The sequence below is a fragment of the Salvelinus fontinalis genome, chromosome 29 (genome assembly GCF_029448725.1).
Source record: "Salvelinus fontinalis isolate EN_2023a chromosome 29, ASM2944872v1, whole genome shotgun sequence".
Taxonomy (NCBI): Eukaryota; Metazoa; Chordata; class Actinopteri; order Salmoniformes; family Salmonidae; genus Salvelinus; species Salvelinus fontinalis.
Window position 1 is genome coordinate 19827016 of NC_074693.1, and position 20480 is coordinate 19847495.

Sequence of the window (20480 nt, forward strand, 5' to 3'; positions counted from 1 at the left end):
TTTACAGCAATAGCCATTTGCTTTCCAGTTTTCCCATGATAGTGTTTTAAAATATTGTGATATGCCTGGCTGGCTCTCTCTGCTTTCAATGACAGTCGCAACTCAACAATAATCTATTTCAGTGGTCACCAACCTTTTGAGTCAAGATCACTTTCACAATCAAAAAGCAAGCCAAGAACTACCGCTCAGATTAAAAAACAAACAAACATGATTTACATTTTTTTAACATTAACCTAATAAAACCTGTTCTGTAGGAATGAGGTTTGTGCAGTAGGCCTAATACACTATCATAGATTATTGGCTATATGCCAGCCTGCCAATATTGTTCTTCTCAGACCATATTATATTTCAAAACTCGAGCTTTGATAACAAAATAGATCAGTTGCTCTAGAACAAATAAGAAGTTGTTCTAAACTGACTTGCCGCGTTAAATACAATTTCTTTTTAAATCTCAGTGCTAGAGGCGTCACTACAGACACCCTGGTTCGGATCCAGGCTGTATCACAACCGGACGTGATTGGGAGTCCCATTGCGTGCCGCACAATTGACCCAGCGTCGTCTGGGTTTGGCCAGTGTAAGCTGTCGTATATTCGAATTTGTTCTTAACTGACTTGCCTAGTTAAATAAAGGTTAAATAAAATAAAAATAATGATTATACTCAGCTGGCCTCTCCCCGGATGTTGTGTTAAACGCTCTACACAACAAGGCTTTCTTAGTGTCCAACAAGCTTTCTCTGCCCTTAACCTTGTTCTGAACACCTCCAAAACAAAGGTCATGTGGTTTGATAAGAATGCCCTTCTCCCCACAGGTGTGATTACTACCTCTGAGGGTTCAGAGATTGAGGTAGTCACCTGATACAAGTACTTGGGAGTATGGCTAGACGGTACACTGTCCTTCTTTCAGCACATATCAAAGCTGCAGGCCAAAGTTAAATCTACACTTGGTTCCCTCTATCGTAATCGGTCCTCTTTCACCTCAGCTACCAAACTAACCCTGATTCAGATGACCATCATACCCATGCTAGATTATGGAAACATCATTTATAGATCGGCAAGTAAGGGTGCTCTCGAGCGGCTAGAAGTTCTTTACCATTTGGCCATCAGATTTGCCACCAATGCTCCTTATAGGACACATCACTGCACTCAATACCACTCTGTGAACTGGTCATCTCTGTATACCCGTCGCAAGACCCACTTGTTGATGCTTATTTATAAACCCCTCTTAGGCCTCACTCCCCCCTATCTGAGATACATACAACACCCGTTCTACCAGTCACATTCTGTTAAAGGTCCCTAAAGCATACGTCCCTGGGTCGCTCCTCTTTTCAGTTCGCTGCAGCTAGCGACTAAAACGAGCTGCAAAAAACACTCAAACTGGACCGTTTTATCGCCATCTCTATATTCAAATACTCAATCATGGACACTTACTGACAGTTTTGGCTGCTTTGCGTGATGTGTTTTTGTATACCTTTTGGGCCTTCGCCTGTGCCAATAATGTGTGTGCAATCCTGTGCTGCTGCCATGCTATCTTAGGTCTCTATGTAGGGTTGTCACTCTTGTCGTGATGTGTTTTGTCCTATATTTTTGTTTTATTTTTGTTAATGCAAGCTCCCGTCCCCGCAGGCATTTTGGTAGGCCGTCATTGTAAATAAGAATATGTTCTTAGCTGACTTGCCTAGTTAAAAAGGTTAGTTGGTGTAGCACTTGCGAGGGACAGCTGAGCATAAATTGAAATAATTTGTAAATAATTTGTTTTACGAGACTGATTGTCCCTGCATCTGATGGTCATTGTGCTTTCAAGTCAAATGGGAACTCGGAAAAAACAAGGTCAAATAATGAAGTCAGTGAACTCCAGGTCGGGGAGTCGGAGCTCTAGCAAGATGCGCGAGTTCCGAGTTGGATGACCGTTCCAAACAATTACCCCACGTCGGATCTCGTTTTTTCCGAATTCGCAGTTGTATTGAACACTGTATTAGTCGCAGCAGAGGTTTCGCCTCCCACCATCCCTGCTCTTTCGGCTCTGCCTCAGCGATAAATTAATGTTGTTCCTATGACCAAAGAAAGTGAAATACTCTTCGAATTAAAATAGACAAGACGAGCTGCTGCTAATAATAAAAACAGGTCTATCGATACACTTGGCTACTCATTAATTGCAGTGAGAGTAGAAGTAGAGAGAAGCGCGTTTTACGTTTTGTAATAGTGGTTAATAAAAACAGTGTTGACAGTGCTGAATATAACTTAGGCATGCAATCGGTAATAGAAACAGCAGCTCTTTGCTGTATTCTTTGACAGTCTCTCCCTGGTCATGGGTTTAAACTTTATGAAGTCTCACGTCGGCTAGTATCAAACTTTGCTACCGCCAGGCTAGTGGAAGATGGAGGCACGGTGATTTGAGCTATCTGATTGGCCAGCACAGTAGGCACACTCGATTTAGCCACAGATCTCCCGGTCTGGCAGGTAAACGGAGTTTGTCTTTTCAGACAAATTAAATGGTTAAAAATGGGAACATTTTGCCTACCCGGTGCGCGGGGCTTATGAATCAAGTGCAACACGAATAAAAGGAGCGCAAGCCGTTGTCTTTATCGTTGGCTTTTCTACAGAATGTTTGGGGATCGACCATTTGGCGACCACTAATCTATTTGTTATTTGCTGCGCGCGCTGCCCAAATTACGGTCCCTTCAGATTGACTTTAGGTTATGCGATTTAAAACAATCAACAGTTTAAAAAAAAGAAGCTAATGATATTCTGTGGCCAAATCATGCTTTCTGGTGTAGTGGCCTATCTTGAATGATTGTATTTATTCCTGTACAGATGAGAGTAAGCTAATTAGGCTATATAATTTTGGCAATTCAATTACTTTAGGGACAATTTAGCTTCCCCTATCCGTATGGCCGCCACCTATGCCCTTTTTAATGTGGCAAAAACACAACCAGTCATGATGTTTTCAACTGATTGTCAGTCAGTCACTTAACAGAGGCACCCCTGTAGGCTACCGACGCACATTCTTTCACTCACAAAATCATTTCAGTAACCAAACCCAACAGTGCACATTACACCCGCAATTTGATGAATGGAATCACACTCTAACACGTAGGGGTTCAACAAGGGTTCTTCTAAGATCCTCAAAGACCTTTGAAGAACCTTAGGGTTTTTGGCAGTGAAAATTCCCCCCAAAATGTTCTTTCAAGAACCCCATAGGAGGTGGGGTTCATCGAGGAACCTCCTTTGTTGGTGGGGGTTCTTGCAGGAACCTAACTGCCCAACTGAAACATTTGGAATTGAAAGGACAGCAGGTGTAGGCACTTAACTGAACAATGTAAAGATCTCCTCAATTTAAGGTAAGGTCTGTCCCTTATATGATCCAAATGTATATGTTTTATGATGATACCATCTGTCTTTTCATATTTGTGCAAATCTTTCTAAAACAGAATATAAGAATATGTATGTTATAAGAATATGTATGCCATAAGAATATGTTGAAGGCTAGCTGTATTGGGTGCAGATGACTGAACTGGTCACTTTTGTGTCTGTAGGTATACAGACAAGGAGGCATACAAAGGTATGTCAATTGGTATGTTATGCAGATCACATGTACCTCCCTCCCTTACCTCTTCAATGAAAAGAGGTAAGGGACAAGGGTATGTGTATGAAACCATTATCAAAACAGTTTTTTTCATTCACATTTACAACAAAAACCAAGGTATGAATACTGTTGTGTGCATGTTTTGTTAAACATCTGTATAAATGGCCTCCTGAGTGGGGCAGCGTTCTAAGGCACCGCATAGCAGTGCTTGAGGTGTCACTATAGCCCTGGGTTCGATCCCAGGCTGTCACAGCCAGCCGTGACCTGGAGACCCATGAGGCGGCACATGTTTGGCCTAGCGTCGTCTGGGTTGGTGTTTGGCTGGCCGGGATATCCATGTCCAATCGTTCTCTAGCGACTCCTTGTGGCGGGCCCGGCACCTGCAAGCTGACAGCGGTCGCCAGTTGTACGGCGTTTCCTCCCACACATTGGTGCAGCTGGCTTCCGGGTTAAGCGAGCAGTGTGTCAAGAAGCATTGCGGCTTGGCAGGGTCGTGTTTCGGAAGATGCATGGCTCTCGACCTTCGCCTCTCCCGAGTCCATACAGGAGTTGCAGCAATGGGACAAAACTAACTACCAATTGGATATCACGAAATTAGTGGTAAAAGTACAAACAAACATCTGAATAATTTATATTTTTGGGATTCACAGACTTCACCCTTCCTACACCTCTGAATATAACAGGAAACCGGTTCGATCACTATGCACTGCAAAATCATTCTCGTTATGGAGAACATCAACACATTAACATCACCACACCAGTGGATATACCCATTGGACTTGGGGATCTGCTGGGAGTTTACCTCATATTTAGAGTTTTTTTGTCTGCTTTGCCATTCAAATCATAACTTAATTAATTAATTTAACTAGGCAAGTCAGTTAAGAACAAATTCTTATTTACAATGACGGCCTACACCTGCCAAATTGAATATTGTAAGAGCTTTCATTGTCTGCTAATATGCCCCCTGTATTTATCCTACGGTTCTGACTTGGTGTACAGGGAGAACGCTTTAAGAACGGCCCATGTTCTGAATTCTGTCACTGTACATTTCAAAAGGGCTGAACAAATAGTTATATTGACTAGTCCGTCCTAGCTCACTCATTAATGTCTTAATCAAAATTGCGGATTGCCTCTTATCCGCTTGTCGTCCCCTTATGCCATATTTTGTACATCTCAATTGTCAGTAGAAACCACATTTGTTTAAGTAAGAGCCATTTCAGCTATGTTTTTTTTAAAGGCAAAAAATGAGGCTGTCACGCCCTGACCGTAGATTGCTTTGTATGTTTCTATTTTTAGTTTGGTCAGGGTGTGATGTGGGTGGGTATTCTATGTCTGGGTATTCTATGTTGTAGGTCTAGGTTTTCTGTTTCTGTGTGTTTGGCCTGGTGTGGTTCCCAATCAGAGGCAGCTGTCGTCTATCGTTGTCTCTGATTGGGAGCCATATTTAGGTAGCCTGTTTTCCCACTTTTGTTTGTGGGTGGTTGTTTCCTGTTTAGTGTTTTGTTTCACCTTTCAGGACCGTTTGTTTGTCGTTTTTGTTGTTTGTCAAGTGTTTTCGTATTTTCTTTAAAAAATATGACCACTTACCACGCTGCACCTTGGTCCTCCTCTCCTTCTCCACCAACGAGAATCGTTACAGAACCACCCACCAACAATGGACCAAGCAGCGTGGTAAAAAGGAGGAATGAACATGGGAGGACATTCTGGACGGCAAGGGATCTTACACATGGGAGGAGATTCTGGCTGGAAGGAATCGCTTTCCATGGGAACAGGTGGAGGCAGCCAGGAGAGCGGAGGCAGCAAGAGAAAGGAACCGGCGGTATGAGGGAACACGGTTGGCAAGGAAACCCAAGAGGCAGCCCCAGATTTTTTTTTGGGGGGGGGGGGGGGGGGGCACACGGGGTGATTGGCGGAGTCAGATAGGAGACCTGAGCTAACTCCCCGTGCTTACCGTGGCGAGCGTCGTACTGGTCAGGCACCGTGCTATGCGGTGGAGCGCACGGTGTCTCCAGTACGTGTTCATAGCCCGGTACGTTACATCGCAGCTCCTTGCATCTGCCGGGCGAGAGTGGGCATCGAGCCAGGAAGGAGTGTGCCAGCCCTGCTCTCCAGGCCTCTAGTGCGTCTCCTCGGCCCGGGTTATCCTGCGCCAGCTCTGCACACTGTGTCTCCAGTACGTCTGCACAGCCCAGTGCATCCTGTGCCTGCGCCCCGCACGTGCAGGGCCAAAGTCACCATACAGCCAGGACGGGTTGTGCAGGCTCTTTGCTCGAGACCTCCAGTGTGCATCCCGGTGTATCCGGTGCCACGGCCAAGGCCTCCTGCATGTCTTCCCAGCCTGGTGAGTCATGTGCCTGTGCTAAACTCTAACCCTCCTGCATGTCTCCCCAGCCTGGTGAGTCCTGTGCCTTCTCCCAGAGCAAAGCCTCCTGTGATAATCCATGGCAAGAAGCCCCCAGTGATGATCCATGGCACGAAGCCTCCAGTGATAATCCATGGCACGAAGCCTCCAGTGATAATCCATGGCACGAAGCCTCCAGTGATAATCAATGGCAAGAAGCCTCCAGTGATAATCCATGGCACGAAGCCTCCAGTGATGATTCATGGCACGAAGCCTCCAGTGATGATTCATGGCACGAAGCCTCCAGTGATGATCCATTGCAAGAAGCCTCCGGTGATGATCCATGGCAAGAAGCCTCCGGTGATGATCCATGGCACGAAGCCTCCGGTGAGGATCGAAGAAAGTCAGTCCGGAGCCTCCAGCGACGCCCTCTAGTCCGGAGCCCCCAGCGGCGCCCTCTAGTCCGGAGCCCCCAGCGGCGCCCTCTAGTCCGGAGACCCCAGCGGCGCCCTCTAGTCCGGAGCCTCCAGCGACGCCCTCTAGTCCGGAGCCTCCAGCGACGGGCTTCAGTCCGGAGCAGCCAGAGTCTCCCTCCTGTCCAGGGCCCGCTGCGAGGGTCCCCAATCCGGGGTCGGCGGTAAGGGTCCCCGCTCCAGAGGCGCCACCTAAGTGGGCCAAGACTAAGGTGGAGCGGGGTCCATGTCCCGCACCAGAGCCGCCACCGCGGTGAAATGCCCACCCAGACCCTCCCCTATTGGTTCAGGTTGTGGCCGGAGTCCGCACCTTTGGGGGGGGGGGTACTGTCATGCCCTGACCGTAGATTGCTTTGTATGTTTCTATTTTTAGTTTGGTCAGGGTGTGATGTGGGTGGGTATTCTATGTCTGGGTATTCTATGTTGTAGGTCTAGGTTTTCTGTTTCTGTGTGTTTGGCCTGGTTTGGTTCCCAATCAGAGGCAGCTGTCGTCTATCGTTGTCTCTGATTGGGAGCCATATTTAGGTAGCCTGTTTTCCCACTTTTGTTTGTGGGTGGTTGTTTCCTGCTTAGTGTTTTGTTTCCCCTTTCAGGACTGTTCGTTTGTCGTTTTTCAAGTGTTTTCGTATTTTATAAAAAAAATATGACCACTTACCACGCTGCACCTTGGTCCTCCTCTCCTTCTCCAGATGACAATCGTTACAGAGGCTGAATGAACTGTTTCGCTGCCAGACAAGGCTCCACTGATAGCCAGGTGTAGCAGTGGTAAGGTGTTGGGACTCTGCTGTTCATACAGTTTTATGTAGGCCCTAACAGTTTGTGGGCACTGTTTGTCGCCGTTATAGTGTAATTGATGTATTGTTTAGTGTTGTGTTCTTTACCCACGAAGATGTACATGCTAAAATTGCCACTGCACAAGATATAGTCCCGACACAAATCTGGGGTTGCTACCCAAGCCTGCTGGTCGTTCCTTCCATCGGTTCAGTTGCCAGAGACGCGGCCCAGTTAAGTATTTTTGTTCTGTACCTATGGACGCGACCTAGTAGTTTCTCTACATGTTCTATTGCCATACTGGCTGGCAACGTTCTTATCACTTGCTAGCCAACTACAGCTAACTTAGTCACATCAAATAGTGCAGACTGATTAACAGCAAATTAGCTGCATTTGCATAAGCTGTTTTCGAGTGGCATTTATTTGGATACATCCATACCAATAAACTAATGAGGCACGATTTCACCTGGCATAGAAAATGTGCTCTCTCCTCAGGACACCGTTGTTCAGAGGAGCTAGACAACAACACAACTAACACAATCACTTCAAATTGAAGCTGGAAAGACTGCAAACTAGCTGCACATTGTTTCGTTTGACCTTTTTTCAATTGACATTCATTTGTAAATATCCATTAAAATGATGCCAGCTGATTCATGATTTCGACTGGATGGGAAACGCTGCCTTTCTCATCCCGACACTTTCATTATTATGGGACAGATGGAGATCGAATTTAAATATTGTAATAATGTTGTCGGAGAGACGGTGTATACAGATCTTTACTGTTGAAAACTAAATGTTAGTCTAAAAAAAAATAGATAATGTCTAGATGCTTTTTATAGTGGAGATCAAGTTTATAAAGTGCCTTGCTAGGCTGATGAGACAGTGGATTGCACAGATGGAACAGAGTAAATAGGCATTTTGAATTAGATTTAGCCGGTGGTAATTTGTGGAATAGAAACAGGATGGAATGTGGTATTAACCAATCAGCATTCAGGATTAGACCCACCCGTTGTATAACGTGTTGAACAAGTGTTCCGTGGACAAATATGAGAAGAGCACACTCTGCTGGTGATTGTTTTATATTACGGGTTTAGAGTAAAAATGCTTTGTGGGTATTAAATACATCATTGATTGATATTATATGGAACTTGGTCTTCAATAATCCAATGACATTTTGATTGATCCAACTATTTGAAATGTCAATATTTATTCGACAGAAAATATAATTTGCTCCATATGTTACAGTGGGCTTTAGGGTGTCACTTTAAATTTCCACTGTAGAAATTATAAAAGAAAAAAATCACAAATTATTAAATACAAAAATCGAATAAGCCTAGGCCCTTATTAAATATTTATATAACAAAATAAAGAATAGCCTTAACGTTGTTTTTCCTTAGAGTGAGTCTGAGTGCATGGACTTTCATTCTCAAACTGCAGTAGGCCTAGCCCTATAACAATGCCATTAGCCCCTCCCCTACTCATATTGGGGCCCCTGCCCCTGCTCGCAGCGTTCAGTACCGTTACATGTGCGTATCAGTGGACCGTCACGAGCCATCATGTCCAGACTGAGCCTGGCGTGCGCTATCGCCATTCTCGCAGTGCTTTTGTCGGGATCCTGCCTCGCCAGCCGCAAACTTCTGGTGTTCCTCATCGATGGTTTTCGATATGATTACATGGACGATCTGCAAAACCTGCCTGGGTTTAAAGAGATTATGGATAACGGGGTCAAAGTGGATTATATGACGCCCGATTTCCCCAGCCTTTCATACCCCAATTACTACTCACTAATGACAGGTGAGATGATTTTACCTTTGACTGACTGTGCCTCAAAGTTACAGCAGTGAAAAAATATAGATTAGGCTACGAAAGGTTGACCATGATTGATCACCAAATAAGATTTTACGAACTTGGAGCCATTTATTTGTTATCTTGGACATACAGTGTTACTAAACAGTAAGTTCACAGGCTGCAATCCATTTGAACCTTTATTGCTTGCCTGAACAAATAGGAAGTAGTGACAGTGGAGTTTAAACTTTGATGTTTATGTACAAAGTTGTAAAGTAGCCTTTTGTACTCTGTTGTGGCAACACTGAAATAACAATAATTGGTCAATCATTCTCATCAATATTGTTGCAGAATGACACATTGGTAATTTAATGATTTGTTAACTTAGGTTGACAAATGATCAACCCAACAATTACTGAAAGGGAACTTTACACCATGGGATGGAACGCAGATGACATTTCATAAGTAGGCCATACTCTGAAATCCTTGTGTAGACATTGCTAGTAGCCTAATTCAGTGATGGATGTATAATACATCCATTGATGGACAGGAGCCTGGCACAGCTGTCCTGATGTCCTCAAGCAGTAGAACTCTGCCTCATCAGTACGCCCCTCTCCCTCCGGGCAACCTCACTGTCTCTATTGTGCCATTTACATATGTTATGAGTGAAATGTGATAAAAGAAATACAAGCTGAAATAAATCATTCTCTCTATTATTATTCTGACATTTCACATTCTTAAAATAAATTGGTGATCCTAACTGACCTAAAACAGGGAATATTTACTAGGAGTAAATGTCAGGAATTGTGAAAAACTGAGTTTAAATGTATTTGGCTAAGGTTTATGTAAACTTCTGACTCCAACTGACATTCCGTGACATAGCATTGTTTAAATATTTCCCATGTAATGTTATTGGGGCGCTAACATGGCTGCCATAGAATTGATGTGTCATGTGAATGCATCATAATGCAGAAACCTCATTGGCCCAACTCTCTAGATACATGGCTCTGGTTGTCCCTTGTTCTCACTCATAACATATGTAAGTGGCATAATATAGACAGTGTGGTTGCCAGGAGGGAGAGGGGTGTTTCCAGGTACAATACTCATTTACAACATTAACAATGTCAACACTGTATTTCTGATCAATTTGATGTTATTTTAATGGATCAAAAATGTGCTTTTCTTTAAAAAACAAGGACATTTCTAAGTGACCCCAAACTTTTGAACGGTAGTGTACTTAACAACACACTGCTTTGCACCTGAACAGTTCTCTCAGCCAAACTGGACCTCTTCAGAGTACTGGCAGTGAACGACACATCAATGACAGTGTAGTAGTGACATAACAACAGATGTAGGTAGTACTTCAGTGATAACAGCCCTGGGCTGTATGGCTCCTCAGTCAGCGGCTGTAGGCTATCTCCACTCCAGGCTGAACCCCTGGCAGAGAGAGAGCAGAGGGAAGAGCAGTAAAGCCCTAAAGACAACAGATTCTGTCAAATCCCTCCCAATCACCGGATCACTTTGTGGATGATTTGCTGATGTAAGTTGTTTTGGTAGAGCACATTCCCCTCAACAAAGCCTCGGCTTAGGCCACTACCATCATTTTGTGCACGTGTATTAACAACGTAACCAAAACAGAGCTGACAAAGGCCATCTGACACAGGGCCCTCCAGTCACGCCGGGCATCTGACACAGGGCCCTCCAGTCACCCCGGGCATCTGACACAGGGCCCTCCAGTCACCCCGGGCATCTGACACAGGGCCCTCCCGTCACCCCGGGCATCTGACACAGGGCCCTCCAGTCACGCCGGGCATCTGACACAGGGCCCTCCAGTCACGCCGGGCATCTGACACAGGGCCCTCCAGTCACGCCGGGCATCTGACACAGGGCCCTCCCGTCACCCCGGCCATCTGACACAGGGCCCTCCAGTCACGCCGGGCTAGACTGCAACCATGCAGAAGGAGCTATTTCAAAGCTGATGGAGCTTTTCAGAGACTGGTTTATTTGGAGGGGTCAGGGAAGGGTGCTTCTTCAGAAGAGCCAAGTGCTGGAACTCTACCTGTGAGTTTACTGTACAGACTGCAGGGTTTCTACACATGGAGAGAGTACTTCTTACTGTCCTGCTTTATATTATTAAAGACATTCTCTGGTACTTTTGTATTCTATGTAGTTCTAAAAGTTGTAGTTCTAAAAGCCAAAAGTGGCCCCCGAAAATTGCGTACTAGGTCACATGTGCAGATATGTGTGCCACGTCATTGCTCTCTTTCTCTCGCTCTGCTGTGTGTGCATCTTGCTTGCTGTCACTCAAATGGTGAGGAACCAGTAGTAGTGCGTTGTTAAAATCACTGGGGTAGCCAAGCCAGGAAAAAATGCCATAGTACAACCTTTGTGTTGTCACAATTGCATTGTTTGCTCAATAACCTGTTAGTTAATATGCCTTGACAACGTGATATATAGGCCTAAGGCCAAGACAAGAAGAAGACACAGGGGCAGAATAAATTCAACCACACCTTTGTTTCATCACAAAAACGGAGCGCAACATCTGTCTGAAGTCCACAAAGCATATTGCATGTAACAAACAGTTACATGACCTACAGTATTGTCAAGCAAGGTAATGTTTCCAACATTTTCGGACTACTAAACAACTATTGATTTGGAAACAGAGTTACAGCAAGTCGCAAAGAAAACAGGAGCTACCTCCACTATTCCTTCAACATTTCAACATCATCTAATCTACTATGAGGATTTCTGTGTGTGGGCGTGTGCGGGTGTGCAAGTAGAAAAAACATGTTGACTCACCCTACTTGTAGAGAAACGCGAAATCCATCCACCTCTCTTTCATGTTGCCGACACGTACCATGACTCAAACATTCGTTTTTGTTGTCCTAGGCTACCTGGCTAAAATGCTTGCTCACTAGCCTAACTTCTATTCATGGGCAACAATGCACCGGGCCAGCTAGTTAACATTAGCCTACTACTTCTAGCTACATATTTAACTTTCATCCTCTCAGGCTAGAGGATGAACAATGTATGAATTTATGGTTGGATCAGAATCGCCATTGTGATCCTTGGCTAGTAGCCTACACAGGGATTTGGACTTGTGGTTTTACTTAATTTATCTCCATCCATGGTTAATTTAGGAAAGGGACATTTTAGCTAGCCACTGGAGGACAACGACACAAGGAGATACAACAATAAAGAATGTCTGTCAATGACATTTGGCTTTTGATGTGATTGGTGATAAGTCCAATTCTAACTGGCTTCCTTTAACACTTTTTTTGGCTTCGCTAGGACCATTCACAGTTGAGCTCACTCAGTTTAGCTCAACACTGATTGGCTATTATTTGAAAAATTTACTATTTTAAAGGGAGTACAAATGCTTGCTGGCTTCCCTTGCATTCAATGCTATGGGCAGCATTAATGTCATACTTGTTTTGACCAGACCGCATCAGGTAGATGGGCTAAACATATTGAGACAGAGTGGCGCTGTTTCACTTGGTCGGATTCTTTCTCCGGTGAGATACATTCAGCCTCTTGCAAATTGAAGGAAAAGTATGAAACACAGAGAGATGAAAGAAGGACCAGTTCTTGGTTCATGTTTTGGGGACGCCTGGCATCCCTTGGCATCCATAAATACACGCCACTGGTTGGAACTCAAATTGTTCGGAGGCTGGTTCACCTGGGGGGAAATGGCGCTGGACAGCTTCCAGTAAATAGTCGCTTTCAAACTAGGGATTTCATGCCTAATTGAGGTTAGACAGTAATTCTGCTCATAGATTATGCATGTACGAACTACACATTGACACATCCAGTCCAAAGAGGATGTCAATGTGTAGTTTGTACATGCATAATCTATTTCCCCTGAAACGCTACAGTAAATAACTTTAATAATGGAAAAATATGTTCATTCTAGCATCTCTGTACAGTAAATAGGTAGCCTTATAAAGGTCCTGTACTGGCCCCCATTCACCCTCAGTGCTATTTCAACTGAACCTCAGATGTCCATAGAGACTATTGCAGGCGGCTAACAAAACACAGCTGCAGTTTTATTTGTTTTTCTCAGAGGAAAAACTGTAGGCAGAGCTGTGACGCTGAGCTACCAAAAGGATTCAGAGCATTTATTTGAGTCATTTTTGAATGTCATAACTCTGCGGAGCTGTGGCTCCAAAATACCCGAGATTAGCTACATTCCTGGCATCACTTTAATAAGGAACCACATAGTTGCTTGAGCGCCTCTACAAACAGCAGTGGCAATACTGAACGGTTGTTCAAATAAAAGATGTGTCCTTGCTCAACGTGTTGTCGTATATGAGTTGTGACTAGTTGTGTTAGTGTTGTGACTAGTTGTGTTAGTGCTGTGACTAGTTGTGTTGGTGCTGTGACTGTAGTTGTGTTAGTGTTGTGACTAGTTGTGTTAGTGCTGTGACTAGTTGTGTTAGTGCTGTGACTAGTTGTGTTGGTGCTGTGACTGTAGTTGTGTTAGTGTTGTGACTAGTTGTGTTAGTGCTGTGACTAGTTGTGTTGGTGCTGTGACTAGTTGTGTTGGTGCTGTGACTAGTTGTGTTAGTGCTGTGACTAGTTGTGTTGTTGCTGTGACTAGTTGCGTTAGTGCTGTGACTAGTTGCGTTAGTGCTGTGACTGTAGTTGTGTTGGTGCTGTGGCTGTAGTTGTGTTGGTGCTGTGGCTGTAGTTGTGTTGGTGCTGTGGCTGTAGTTGTGTTAGTGTTGTGACTGTAGTTGTGTTAGTGCTGTGACTAGTTGTGTTGGTGCTGTGACTAGTTGTGTTGGTGCTGTGACTAGTTGTGTTGGTGCTGTGACTAGTTGTGTTGGTGCTGTGACTAGTTGTGTTGGTGCTGTGACTAGTTGTGTTGGTGCTGTGACTAGTTGTGTTGGTGCTGTGACTAGTTGTGTTGGTGCTGTGACTAGTTGTGTTGTGGCTGTAGTTGTGTTAGTGTTGTGGCTGTAGTTGTGTTAGTGCTGTGGCTGTAGTTGTGTTGTGGCTGTAGTTGTGTTAGTGTTGTGACTGTAGTTGTGTTAGTGTTGTGACTAGTTGTGTTGTGGCTGTAGTTGTGTTGTGGCTGTAGTTGTGTAGTTGTGTTAGTGTTGTGGCTGTAGTTGTGTTGGTGTTGTGGCTGTAGTTGTGTTAGTGTTGTGGCTGTAGTTGTGTTAGTGTTGTGGCTGTAGTTGTGTTAGTGTTGTGACTGTGTTAGTGTTGTGGCTGTAGTTGTGTCAGTGCTGTGGCTGTAGTTGTGTTAGTGTTGTGACTGTAGTTGTGTTTTATGTTAATTGTTCTGTTTGTGTTGTGAGTTGTGATACCAGGTAGTGTGAGCCTGCTAGGGGAAGGGAGGAGGAGACACTGCCTGTGTGTGTGGATGACCTTGAGTCTGTGTGTGTTTTGTAAGGGTGGGGGAGAAAGCACTCGCTCACTGTCTCAACTGAATTGAACCTAGGGAACTTAGCAGTAAACCAACTTTAGCGAATGAAGACGTCAGCGCTCACAGAGATAATGATTTGTTGTTTTATTGCATCATATCAGTCCTAGGCAAGGTCTGTTTCAGCCAGTTAACCTACACTCTTAGAAAAAAAGGTGCTACTAGAACCTTAAATGGTTCTTCTGCTGTCCACATAGGAGAACCCTTTGAAGAACCCTTTTTGGTTGCAGGTAGAATCCTTTTGGGTTCCAGGTAGAACCCTTTCTACAGAGGGTTTTACATTAATCCCAAAAGGGTTTTACATTAATCCCAAAAGGGTTTTACATTAATCCCAAAAGGGTTCTACCTGGAACCAAAAAGGGTTCTCCTATGGGGACAATTTTTTTCTAAGAGTGTAGGCTCTGTGACCAAAAAGCATACAGCTGACTGCCGTTAGACAATACATCATATTTTGTGAATGCTGGCTGTGTTTAAAGCACTGGGGGGTTAGCTGGCAAACGTAACATGACCCAATATCCCATAACAAATACAGAACAGTACAATTACAAGTCAATGGGTTGTTTAATGAAAATAACTAAGTATTCATGTCCGGGATCATGGATACCAACTTAGTTAACATCTAAATGATGGTTTATAACTGAAACACAGCTGTAGACAACAGTTTTCAGTCACAGGAACCCTTTTGGACCGAGCTGGATAAAAATAAGTAGCTGGGCCAGAAATACTCAATTGTCCTTATAAAGCTGGCACACATCAAACTCACTACTCTCCCTTGAGTCTTTGCCCATAAAAAGTCTTATCTATGTCCATATCTAACTTCTGAAATAAAAAAGCAATTTCTGGGTTTTCAGGCCGGTACTGTGAAGTGCACCAAATGACAGGGAATTACATGTGGGATCAGGGCTCTCTCAAGGAATTCCTAATCGGCATCAACCCAGACAGTCGGCTGCCAATGTGGTGGGACGGGTCTGAGCCCATCTGGGTAACCATGCAGAAACTCGGGAAGAAAGTCTTCATGTACTATTGGCCCGGTAAGGACAACTCTGGCACGTTTCAGACAAAAGAAAGACATTAAGGCCCCCAGTGATATTACATTGTTTTGGATATAATTATAGTTATTCAAGTATTTGAAATGTTTTGTCTACCAGTCATATACAGAACACAGGATTCAGATGCTGTGTATTCTGGAATCAAATGAAATGCTTTCCATTGATGTTCATTCCAATTGGATCATTAAGATGAACTCAAGCGTGAACATTCTAGAAGCACAGTGAGCAGTGATGTGACACCTGTTATCTACTGTCATGTTATCAGGTTGTGAGGTGGAGATTCTGGGTGTGAGACCTTCGTTCTGTGAGGAATACGTCTACAATCCCACAGAGAGAAATCTGACAGATTCTATTGAAAGAGCTCTCGAAGGTTTACGGTAAGACATGGAGGTATTTTGGCATCAGCCAGGTTTGGAATGTAGTGCCATTCTGTTGTTATAACAACAATCATGTTTTTACTTCATCAGTAGTGGCAGAGCAGACATGGCTGCTGTGTACTATGAGAAGATTGACGTAGAGGGGCATCACTATGGCCCCATGTCTTCTCAGGTGAAGACTGCTGTTCAGAGGCTGGACATCGCCTTCCAGGTGCTAAACCAAAAGATAAAGGTTAGGCCCTATATTGTTTTCCAAACATTGAAAAGAGACTAAAAATGAACAACTCAATCCAGCAAAAATGTTTCCATTCTAGAATGATTTGTACAAAGTAACAGACATGGCCTACTGATTGTGGTCATAATGTTGAGCGGACATTGTGACCAGATGGCCTTGGTCGAAAGTAGTGCACTATATAGGGAGCCATTGGGCTAAAGTTGTGCACTATATAGGGAGCCATTGGGCCCTGGCCTAAAGTAGTGCACTATATAGGGAATAGGGAGCGATTTGGGACACAAGCCTTTGATCTGAACAGGTCACCACCACCCTGCTGTATTTCAGGATAAGAACCTGCGTGACGAGCTGAACGTCATCATGTTCTCCGACCATGGGATGACAGAGATCAAGTGGATGGAGAAAGTTATTGAGCTTGTGACGTACATAAACATGTCTGACGTTGTCAAGATGATGGACCGGGGGCCTGTCGTCAGTCTGTGGCCAAAACAAGCTAAATATGAGGAGGTAAATTGATTTCTATTTCTGTCATACATACAGGCCAATTGTCTTTCAACCCAGCCAAGACACTGAAAAAAACACGCGTCCTTGATTTCTCCTCTCTGCCGTAGTAAACAGAAACAAACATGTCATGTTGGCACATTTAGTCACTTGAATACTCTTCTCTGTCAAAAATCAAACATTTCCAAAAAAGTTTGCGCCGTAAAAATGTATATGAAAGGCCTCAGTCAAGCCAGCCATAACTTCTGCATCCAAATGTACAGGCGAAGGTCCCATATGTCATTACCATGTGGTTACTTACTGCGCTGTAGAGTGGTATGCAATTTGTAGCTACACCTCTCCCTGAGCAAAACAGGGAGGAAAAACATGAATAGAATGTATAGTGAATCTGAGTTGTGTTGATGGCAGGTCTACAGAGCACTGAGCAGTGTACGGAACATGAATGTCTACAGGAGGAATCAGGTCCCTGATCGCTTCCATTACAAGGGGGGGAAGTTTGTCTCCAGTCTGACCCTGGTGGCTGATCCTGGCTGGTTCATAACAGAGGTAAGGCTTTGACACATCACATCTCAGTGATGATATACCTAGTTTACATTCCAAGTGGCACCCTATTCCCTATATAGTGCACTACTTTTGACTATAGCTCTATGGACCCTGGTCAAAAGTAGTGCACTATATAGGGAATAGAGTGACATTTGGGGCAATTCCTTAGCGTACTATTATGTACAGCAAATGAGCAACACTGGAACAAGTAGGCTGACCTTCATTCCACTGTCTTTTAACCCATTACGTACTGACATGGCTGCCTCTGTTTTCAGAGCAAGTCCAAACTGCCTTTCTGGCAGAACAGCAGTTCACCAGAGCCGCAGGGATGGCAGCATGGTTGGCACGGCTACGACAACGAGTTTGTGGACATGAGGGGCTTCTTCTTAGCACAGGGACCAGGTAACAACTGTCTGACCAGTAGGCCTTTATAGTCATAGAATTATACTGAACAAAAATATAAATGCAACATGCAACAATTACAAAGATATTACTGAGTTGCATAGAAGGCAATCAGTCAATTGAAATAAATTCATTAGGCCCTAATCTTCCTCAGACGATCCCGCAGGTGAAGAAGCCGAATGTGGAGGTCCTGGGCTGGCGTGGTTACATGTGGGCTGCGGTTGTGAGGCTGGTTGGATGTACTGCCATATTCTCTAAAACGACGTCTTAGAGGTGTAGCTGTGTAATGATCATGCTGTTTAATCAGCTTCTTGATATGCCACACCTGTCAGGTGGATGGATTATCTTGGCAGAAATGCTCACCAACTGGGATGTGAATGCACCAATTTGTAAGTCGCTCTGGATAAGAGCGTCTGCTAAATGACTTAAATGTAAATGTAAACACATTTGTGCACAACATTTGAGAGAAAGAAGCTTTTTGTGTTTATGGAACATTTCTTAGATCTTTTATTTCAGCTCATGAAAAATGGGACCTACACTTTACATGTTGCGTTTCTATTTTTGTTCAGTGTGTGTGTATATATAGATATAGGATCCCAATGTAGTACACAGGCACCGTGTTTACTATGTACAGTACATCATCGCTCTCATAGTGATCATTAACATGATCTGAGCTGTACTGCCTATAACTTTTTATTGAACTTTAATATTCTAATCAGTGTTGTTATGACTCTTATCATTATCATGAGTCAAACACCTCAAATAACACTGATGTACTTTGGAAGTGACCCAGAAAATAATTTCTACTCTGCTGTATGGTCTTTGCCATGATAAAATCCACAGGTATAATAATCAACAAATTGTCTTCTTACCTACAGATTTCAAGAGGAATGTGCGTGCGGCCCCTATCAGAGCAGTGGATGTGTACAACCTGATGTGTAGGACTCTGGGGATTCTGCCTCTGGCCAACAACGGTTCCTGGTCCCGGGTGGAGTACCTTCTCAGTGGCTCTGTGGGCCTGGCCTGGCCTAGTCCTCTCCGGGATCTGGGTCTACTAGCCCTGGTGCTGTCTCTACAGGCTTAGAACCAGAGAGATTCCCTCATTCACTAGAGTGTCATATACCCACATAGCTCTATAATGCGCTGATAATGGCAGGCAGAGTCATGGAGATCCTATTAAATGATTATTTTGTGTTTTCATTCCTAATTCTATGGGCAGAGCCATGTAGTTGAGTCCTAGACATTCTGTTACATAGCATTGTTTAAATATTCCCCATGTAATGTTAATGGGGAGCTAACATGGCTGCAATAAAGTGTTGTGGTGTCATGTAAATGCAGAGATCTCAATGGCCCAACTCTATAAATACATGGTTCTGATGGCAGCAATCTACCCTATCATGGCACCTGAGCCAACACAGGTTTCCAAACCATTTCCTATTCTAAACATGACAGTGAAAAGTACAAAACACATTGATCACACAGGTTTTATATTTAAATATGGGTTGACAGTGCCTTCAGTTTATATAGTATAACCAAAAACTCTCTTTGTAAACCAAAACATTTTATAAGTAATCTGGACCAACCTTAGTTCACAATCATCTCTATCATGATTTGCTGCTGCTAAAGGAGCTAACATGAGCGCCGTAAATTCCTTACCTCATCAATGTCCTCTTCATCATTGTATCTGTGAAGGAGGGTTGGATGAAAGAATTACGTATTTTTTATAATTGTTTGAATATGAGGTTTAGAAGAACTCTCTGCATTGTTCTGTACTGTAATGAAGTAAATGTAGTTTTGTACTTATTGTCACCTTTGTTTTTTTGCTGCAAATCTTCAGACTTCCATGGAAAAGCTCTGTGGTGTTTCTACTAATTAGATTGATCAATAAAACCTTGAAAAAAGATATGTGATTTTTGTCTCCTGGACTGTACAATATACTGTCTAAGGCTGTTGTAAGCAGTCATTTTGAAGTAGCAAGTTGACTTTGACAAGGTAAAAGAGAAGACTTCCAGAAGCCAGTCTAAGTAAATGTTCTAATACTTTGGGGTTCAGGTCATCATGTGAAAATGCAGAAGGCCTGATAAAAAGCCAAGGCCAATAGCATGGTGGTAGAGCATGGCTTTAAAAGGCATGGTTCAAAGGTCTCAACATAATATAGTCATTCTGAATGACCTATACGTGCATCATTACAGATGTTGGTTGAATGGTGAGACATCTGCTACTTTGGGTACACAGAGTGAAATTCAGCAGCCTAGCAAGTTCAAGATTGGATTGTCAGTTTGAGGCCTAGAATTCTGATGCATGGAAAACACGTGTAGAACTTTACTTCAGAACATCTTAAGTTATGTGTAAGCAATTAAGCAGGCTAATCATATGATGATTAAGCCAAAATATGTTAGGATGTGGTTGATCTTGGTCGGCCCTCACATTGTTTTCACTGGGTTATGTTACAATCTGTGAGCACTAATTCAATTATTCACTCTCAACTCCTAGTAAACCCAAGATGTAGTGATTTATATAATTTCCAAGCTCCAGAGATGTATTTTCCTGGCAGCGTAACAAAATACTGGAGGGACTTCACTCAACTTGGAATGACACAAAACAATGATAGACAAAATGCTAATAATAAAAATAATTTTAAAAACATAATTTGGAAGTTGTCAGAACCTGTCCAAAAGCAATTAAAGTGACCGAATGAAATCCAATGACCTACACTACACGGGCCAAAGGTCATGCAGGAGTTTACACTACATTACCAAAAGTATGTGGACACCTGTTCGTCCAACATCTCATTCCAAAATCACGGGCATTAATATGGAGTTGGTGCCCCTTTGCTGCTATAACAGCCTCCACTTTTCTGGGAAGGCTTTCCACTAGATGTTGGAGCATTACTGTAGGGACTTGCTTCCATTCAGCCACAAGAGCATTAGTGAGGTTGGGCACTGATGTTAGGCGATTAGGCCTGGCTCGCAGTCGGCATTCCAATTCATCCC

General features: G+C 43.6%; 1 protein-coding gene across 2 annotated transcripts; it reads left to right on the plus strand.

The window, feature by feature from the left end:
• The first annotated feature begins 8651 nt into the window (after positions 1–8651).
• Positions 8652–19390, plus strand: enpp6 (ectonucleotide pyrophosphatase/phosphodiesterase 6). Of its 2 annotated transcripts, XM_055888542.1 has the most exons (9): positions 8652–8961; positions 15235–15414; positions 15698–15809; positions 15900–16041; positions 16369–16548; positions 16951–17088; positions 17361–17487; positions 17642–17726; positions 18366–18516. In XM_055888542.1, the coding sequence occupies exons 1-9, from the start codon at positions 8724–8726 to the stop codon at positions 18427–18429; spliced, it is 1266 nt and encodes a 421-aa protein (XP_055744517.1). In that variant the 5' UTR covers positions 8652–8723; the 3' UTR covers positions 18430–18516. The 2 variants fall into 2 exon arrangements, with proteins under 2 accessions (XP_055744517.1, XP_055744516.1); XM_055888541.1 differs by lacking the exon at positions 17642–17726 and having other exon boundaries at positions 8654–8961; positions 18366–19390.
• Positions 19391–20480: the final 1090 nt, after the last annotated feature.

Coding starts and splice junctions, on each gene's coding strand:
- enpp6 (XM_055888541.1), top strand. CDS start 8,724: ATGTCCAGACTGAGCCTGGCGTGCGCTATCGCCATTCTCGCAGTGCTT. Junction 8,962..15,234: donor TTACTACTCACTAATGACAG/GTGAGATGATTT, acceptor CTGGGTTTTCAG/GCCGGTACTGTGAAGTGCAC. Junction 17,089..17,360: donor CTGGCTGGTTCATAACAGAG/GTAAGGCTTTGA, acceptor CTCTGTTTTCAG/AGCAAGTCCAAACTGCCTTT.